The sequence below is a fragment of the Pezoporus flaviventris genome, unplaced genomic scaffold, assembly GCF_033815535.1.
Source record: "Pezoporus flaviventris isolate CSIRO_AGI_PZ_B2104156 unplaced genomic scaffold, CSIRO_AGI_Pfla_v1 ptg000007l, whole genome shotgun sequence".
Lineage (NCBI taxonomy): Eukaryota > Metazoa > Chordata > Aves > Psittaciformes > Psittacidae > Pezoporus > Pezoporus flaviventris.
Window position 1 is genome coordinate 85,398,090 of NW_026892555.1, and position 7,060 is coordinate 85,405,149.

A 7,060-nucleotide genomic window follows, 5' to 3' on the forward strand; every position below is an offset into this window, starting at 1 on the left:
GATGAAACTCTCTCCCTTTCCAGGGTCTGGGCGCAGGCCTGAGGGCAGTCAATCCAGCGTGGCGGGGCAGCCCCAGCTTGAGGGGCTCATTGGGATACCGGGGAACCTCCATCCCCTCCATGAGAAGGGACGGGCTGCGCGGGGGGTGGCGAAGAGCTGCGCCCGCGGACGGGGCCACGCATGGCAGTTACCAGGCCCTGGCCATTGCCAACCTGGCCAAGGCGGGACGTGCCGGATGGGTTCAGTGGGTATCCACCGGCCGTGGGGCAGGCCTGCCCGTGGACTCTTCAGGATAGGAGGGGAAGAAGCTGCCAGAGCTCGGCAGCGTGGGGCACAGCCGGCGGCATCTCGGGGTCAGAGATTGTTTTGCCTGGGTTGCTTTCGGGGCCCTTTGTTATTTTATTTTGTTTCTTATTAATTCTTTTCTTTTTCTTCACCTCCGCCTCTTTCCCTTGCCACGGCATTCCCGGTGCTTCTCCCCTGTCCTTATCAAGCCACGGTTTTGTCTGAACTCTCTCGCCGCTCACCCATGACCTGCCCTCCCTGCGCGCTGCACAGGGGCTCCTGCCCCACGCACCTGACTAAGCCCCGTCGGGGCACAGAGGGATCCGGCGGTGCCGGACACGGAGACATGGGGACACCAGGAGCCAACCCTAAAGAGCGGGGAGAGCGCTTCGGGCTCGGGGGACCCTCGAAGGGAGGAGGAGCCCCCGTTATTTCAGCCTACACCAGCAGCGGGAGAAAGCAGGGTGGGAAATGGGTGAGAGCGGGAGGTGCAGCCCAGAGATCACTGCACTGGCCTCTTTGGGTCAATCGTTCGCTCCTCTCTTCCCCTTCCAGCGGCTGGAGGATTTGAGGCTGCAGCTTTAACGATCTCAGATGCTGGGGTGAAAGATTTTACTCAGAAGGAGCAGAGAGAAAAATAAGTGCTTGTCCGGTGCATGGTCGTTTATATACATTTTATTGGAAAAAAAAAATTTATACATCAAAATATTTTGGCAAACTGTAAAAGTATACATAAGTGCAAATATATTCTCCTTTTAAAGCAATAGTGTGTGAGTATACACGAGATTTATTTAAAATACTTTTTTAAAAAATATTGTGGTAGAAAACAATTTTTGTAAAAATAAAAAAACAACACATTGTATTGCTGCAATACTGGGAAAAAAAAAAAAAAGAAGTTTTCGTAAAGTCTATACACGAAAGGGCTAAACAATACTGTTTTAATAATATCGATTGGTCGGTGATGAAGTCCACACAAAGTGTCCTTGGTGGGGTTCAGGGAGAGACAAAAATAAAGAAGTAAAATTCCTGCTAAAGCAGCAATAGAATTGGGAGTCCTCACAGATGCTGAGCTGGGAGACTTATTTTTCCTGTTCAAAGGCACTTTCCCCTATAAAAATATATTGAACTGTCCCTTTCCCAAAGCTCGATTCTTTAGGAGGTCACAGAAAGGTGGGTTTTGATTAAAGTGGTCAGACTTGGCATAAGGACACTTATAACCCACCATACCCAACACACCACAGAAGGCATTTTTCTTTTAGGAAGAGCTTTGGAGAATTATATCGGCTGTACGTGTCCTTCAAGGGATAGAGGGGGACCAAAAACACCACTTCCTTTGGTAATTCTGCTAAGTGACTCGTGTACTATCAATGCTATCAGAGTGCACATTATATTTAATCTGCGTGGGTCCGTCTATACGTCGGCTCTGTTCAATGCCACCTAATTGTCTCTGTTGGGGCGCCGCCTTCACATCACGCAGGGCTTGATGTCCTGACAGACGCTTTGATGGTGGTGATGGTGGTAATAAGATCCACTAGCGGAAGGGTGAAACGAAGAAATACCATTAAAATTGAGAACAAAATCTTTCCGGTCACACACGGGGGAAGGGTGATGCTGGTAGCGAGGCAATCCCACTGCAAGAGAAAGAAATAAGAAGAGATGCTCTGAAGTCGCGTGGTTCTACTCGGGGGGAGCAGCCCTTTCCCATCACCTGCAGGGAGCAGCGGGTGCTTGCAGCAGGGCTCACACACTGCTTCCTTTCCCCCTGCCCACGCTCCCCACCGTGAGGTCTGGGAGCTCCTCTCTGGCTTCCCTAGCAGCCGACGGGGGTCTCCCCGGGGCAAAGCCTGCCACGCTTGCAGGGGGGGAAGAGCGGCGGGTCCCATCTCCCCACGCAGGGAGAGGACTCGGATCCCGCGAAGACACACACCGCCCATATGACCCCCCTATGCCTGCTCCACGGGGAGGTTCGGAGCCGCACAACCGCGCAACGGCGGGACGAGAAGCGAAAGGCGGCAGCGGAGATGGATGCCCACCGCCGGATGCACTGCTTCTTCCCGGGCTCACCCTGTCTCGGAGCATCCCACCATGCATCCTTCCCTCCCTCCCACGGGGGCACAGGCACTTCTGGTGCTCGGCTCCTCTGCCTGCGGGCACAGTCAGGTCAGCCGCGGCATAAGGTGAAGTGTGAGAGCGTGTGCGTGTGAGGAGGCGATGCCAATTGCGTGGTTTTCTGGATGCGTCGCAGTCATTTGAACCTGGTTCCCGTCTTTGCTCACTCTTCCTCCTCCCCATCCCGTTCCTGGGAGGTTTTTACTTCTGACTTGAATGGCTACAGGTTGAATTCTAAACACAATCCGCCTGTGTGTTGAGACTGTATTTATTTATGTGTGTGTGTGTGTATGAGAGCGCACGCCTATTCTCGTGTCTTAAACGTAAGATGTAGACCGAAGACACCCTACGGTTCATCATCAACAAGCGAAGTACACCCCTGGCACCGACCCTGCACACCCCCATTTTCATTTCCCACCACAGCCTTCAGGGGACGAGGTTCGAGGGTCTCGTGGGAGAGCTTTTCCTCAGACAGCGCTGTAGGGCTGTACTAGGATCTTTAGTCTAGCAGGGCTCCTGCTGGATTCGGCGGGAGGGGAGCACTGCTTGATCAAGGCCCGCAGAGTAGATAGGGCCAGAGACGGATTTGGGTTGGCGTGTGGATGTCAAACTCGGCTAGCGGGATCTTGTCAGATCTAACCGAGGTCAAAGGGGAAAAAAAAAAAAGAAAAAAAAAAAAAGAAAGAGAGAAAGGGGGTGGTGGGAAGATCAAAAGAAAAATAGGAGAGTGAGGAGAGTGGGAAAATGAAAAAGAGAATATAAAAAGAAGGAGCCATCCCGGTTTTCCCTTCCCGGCATGGGGAGCCCTTCGGCGGCGGCGGCCGGCGGCTCTCTGAGCCCGACTCCTCCGGCACTGTCCCCTCCTTCACCCCGCAGAGCTCACTTTATAAAAGTGATTATTTCGCTGGATTTCCTCGGCTTTCTAATAACCCTCCTGGTATGCTCACCATAAACCGGGGCACTTTATTACAATCCTGATTCAATCATTTACCAGGATTTAATAGCGTGCGAAAAAAATCCGTCTCTCCCCCCCACCCCCCAGCTTCAAAATCCTTTTAGCAGAACCGACCCTCCTGTTTCCAATTTTTTCCTCTCTTATGCTTGGGTCTGATGCAAATTCAAGGTTTGAAGTCAGCCCTGTCGCTGTCTTGACTAGAGAATTATTGACCGATCAGCAGCAATTGCCACCGAATTTACCTTGAATTAACTAAGAGAAAGGGAAAGGCAAAATTCCCTTGCTACTGCTTTCGTGGGGAGAGGAGAAGAAAGAATACTGCTGGTAACAAATACGAATGAACGAGCTCGGATCGGTTTTCCCCATCTCCCTTCACTCTACTAAAACGTTTGCGCCACAGAGATTTTACATGGCATGGATCCACGCAAAAGAATAAAGGCTTCGGGTTTTTCTTTCTGTTAATCAAGGAATGTGGACGGCTTCCACTAAAGTCGTGGGCCCGGATCCTGAAGCCATAGAAAACAAGCGGCGAAACGCCGTTTTACAAAGTAGTGGCATTACATGAGACCGATGGAAACGGACGCTCGTCGTCGGCATTAAGAAAGCGTCCATCGATCTGTCTGCATGTCTATCCGTCCTTGAACAGAAACAATTCGGACTTAAACAGCCCCAGCTTCGGAAGCTGTGGTGGAGGTTCCGCGGGGATCAGAGCCCTTGCTCTCTCCCCCTGTGCTCTTGGGATGAAAATTTCTCTCGTAGGAATGGCCTTTCCCACCTCGGGCTCCTAGCAGTAGGATGGGGCAACCACCTCCCAGCACCACTCCCCGGGCGAGTCCCACTCCCGCACCATGCGTGGCCCCATGGGGGCCGCACTGGGTAAAACAGGGGAAGAAGAAAATCCGAAAGAAGGAAAAGGAAATAAAATAATAGCAAATAATTAAATAAATAAATAAAAAAACCACAAAACCACCAAATAACAACAACAAAACAAAGCAGAAATCCCTAACGGCAAAGGTGGGTATTTCACTGGGGGACGGGTGCCCCTGTGACCCGCTGGCCTCTAGCCCCGGCCCTCAAAACGAGGACCTAGATCTCCGAAAAGTGGGTTTAAACCCCAGCAACAGATCCCCGAGGGCACGGGGGAGCCCAGCTGGCGAGGCCCATCTTCCTCGCACCCGCCCACCCCAAAATGCCGGTCAGGCGGCGACCGCTTCGCAGCCGCCTCTCCCCTGGACCACACCAGGATATTTAAGGTTTGCGGTTATTTCTCGCAGCCGCTGGCTCTCATCCGACACCCCGAGTCCCTTCTGCGGCGATGGCAGAGCAGCTTCCCCGGCTGTGGGGAGGCCGGGGCAGGCTGCAGAGCTCACCGAAGGACAGCAGAGTGATTGACAGGCACCCGAGGAGGGGGCGGGAGGGGACCCAGAGCTGAAGGTCGCCTGTATTTGTTACTTGTTGAAATTCCCATAAAATTGAACAAGACCCCGCTCTCATAGGGGTTAAGTCAGGCTAAAATCCTCTTCGGTGTGGTCCAGCCCAGACTGTCTTTGTTTGCTTAACCTCCGGGACCCACGTTTAAAAGGGCTATTTGGAAAATTTCCCCTTAAGAGCCCAACATCTTTTACCCATTTTTGTGCTCGGACTTTTCTGAGCAGACATTGTCTGTGATCACCGGCCGGGGGGTGTGGGGGTGTGAGACAGAGACCAGAAAACTCTTTCCCTCCAGTTGCAGAAATACACTGGATCTGCTTTAATCTCTCGCATTTTTCAAGATAAGCGGCGGGGTTTGTTCTCTTTTTTTATTCCCCCCCCCCTTTTGTTTTTTTTTTTCTTTTTCGTTCCCCCGCAGGGTTTAGGGGATAATATTTAACGCCTTCTTTTGATTACTACCTCTCCGCGGCTCCGCGGACTGCGATTTACCGAAGCAGCGGCAATGCCTGGCGGCGCTACCCGCTAAAAAAAGCCGCAGCCCGGATTAGCTGGGCCGCCCCGGTTCTGCTGCCGTGCACATGTCGCCGGCTCCGGGGGGGGGACGTGCCAGCCGCGAGGGAGCCGGGACGGTGACGGGATGGAGCCGGGCTTTCCTCGGAGCGCTCCTCAGTGGCACTGGGCAAGAAGGAGGGTTGCTCGCAGCCGTATCCACAGCCCTCCCAGTCAGCTCCCCTTTCCCGAAGCAGAGCAGCTCCAACCCACGCGTATTTTTCTCCCCCTTGCAGACAATGCCCCTCTTTTTTCTTAAGCCGCAGAAGGTCGGGGGTTCCCCACACCAAACCCTCGCCGCCGGTGAAACCCACCTCCGGCGCCGCGCTCCCAGCCGCCTCCCCCCCCCGGGCCCCCCAGGTCCCTACCTGAGAGGTCGTCGCGGGGACTCTGGTGCAGGTAACCCTGCTCCAGAGAGTAGGAGGGCACGCTGGAGTGGATGCCGGAGGAGGCGGCGTTGGCGGCGGGGAGGCCCTGCTGCTTTATGTAGGGCGAGGCCCCCGAGGTTGTCCAGTGAGCCGAAGGGCTCGTGTAGGGCGAGTGGCACTCGATGGCACTCGCCATGGCCGGCGAGGAGGGCACGGGGCTGCTGCTGCTGTCGGGGCCATAGTCCCCGTTGGCAGTCACAGGGCAGCTGGCCATGTAGGTCGAGCCAGGGTTGGGCGACATGTGCGGGACGTGGTGGCCGCCGCTGAGTCCCTCATAGCCACTGGCCATGGCGTTGGGCATCATGTCGAGGTTGTAGCCGTTGGAGTGACAGGCGAGGGAGGCGGGGGGCGCCTGGAAATCGAAGCCCTGAGGGAGGATGGAGGCGCCGAAGCCCAACCCGTTCATCATGCGGTACATGGGCTTCAGCGCCTGGCATTTCCTCCTGAAGCCGCGGGGCCGTCGTCGGAAGGAACCCTCCTCGAACATGAATTCGCTGGCCGGGTCAATGGTCCAGTAGTGGCCCTTGCCCGGTCGGCCCAGGCCCTTGGGCAGCTTGATGAAGCACTCATTGAGGGAGAGGTTGTGGCGCACAGAGTTCTTCCAGCCCTGGTAGGAACCGCGGAAGAAGGGGAAGCGGGCCTGCAGGAACTGGTAGATCTCGCTGAGGGTCAGGCGCTTGGAGGGCGAGCTCTGTATGGCCATGACGATGAGGGCGATGTAGGAATAAGGGGGCTTCTCGGGCCGCCGCAGCCCCGAACTGGCCTTCTTACTCTTGGAGGACGCCGCCGCCGCCGAAGAGGAGGAGGAGGAGGTGGAGGTGGAGGAAGAGGAGGTGGAGGTCTCCAGGGCGGAGGAGGGCGGCCGGCTCATCTGGAGAGCTCCGAGAGCCGGGCTGCAGGAGCGGAGAGGGACGGGGGGCTCCAGCTGCTGCTGGCCGCTCTCGGTGGTCATCTGACGGAGGGAGGGGAATGGGGCAGGGTGGGGTGAGGCTGGGAGGGAAGGGGGGGAGCCGGGCGGGGTGGGTACCGGGGCGGGGGATGCCCCACAGGGGGAGAGCGGAGGGGCAGGGGGGCGGTGGGAGCCTCTGTCCTCCGGGCACGTCCTCAGAGCGGCGGGCGGCGGCGGGGCGGTGGCAGCGCCCTGCGCATCCCTCCCCGCGGTCCCTTGCGCAATGGCTCCTCTGCTTTCCTCCGGAGCCAGACACTGGGCGGGATGGACCAGCACAGCCCCGGCACGGCCCCCGCCTTCCCTGCGCCGCCCGCAGAGGCTCCGCTCAGCGCCGCTCCGCTTCCTCCTCTGCCC

General features: G+C 56.3%; 1 protein-coding gene across 1 annotated transcript; it reads right to left on the bottom strand.

The window, feature by feature from the left end:
- Positions 1-942: 942 nt before the first annotated feature.
- Positions 943-7,060, bottom strand: FOXF2 (forkhead box F2). The gene is made up of 2 exons (XM_061449341.1): positions 5,698-7,060; positions 943-1,916 (listed from the first exon to the last, which is right to left on the bottom strand). Exons 1-2 carry the CDS (start codon positions 6,707-6,709, stop codon positions 1,750-1,752), a joined length of 1,179 nt encoding a protein of 392 aa, XP_061305325.1. The 5' UTR covers positions 6,710-7,060; the 3' UTR covers positions 943-1,749.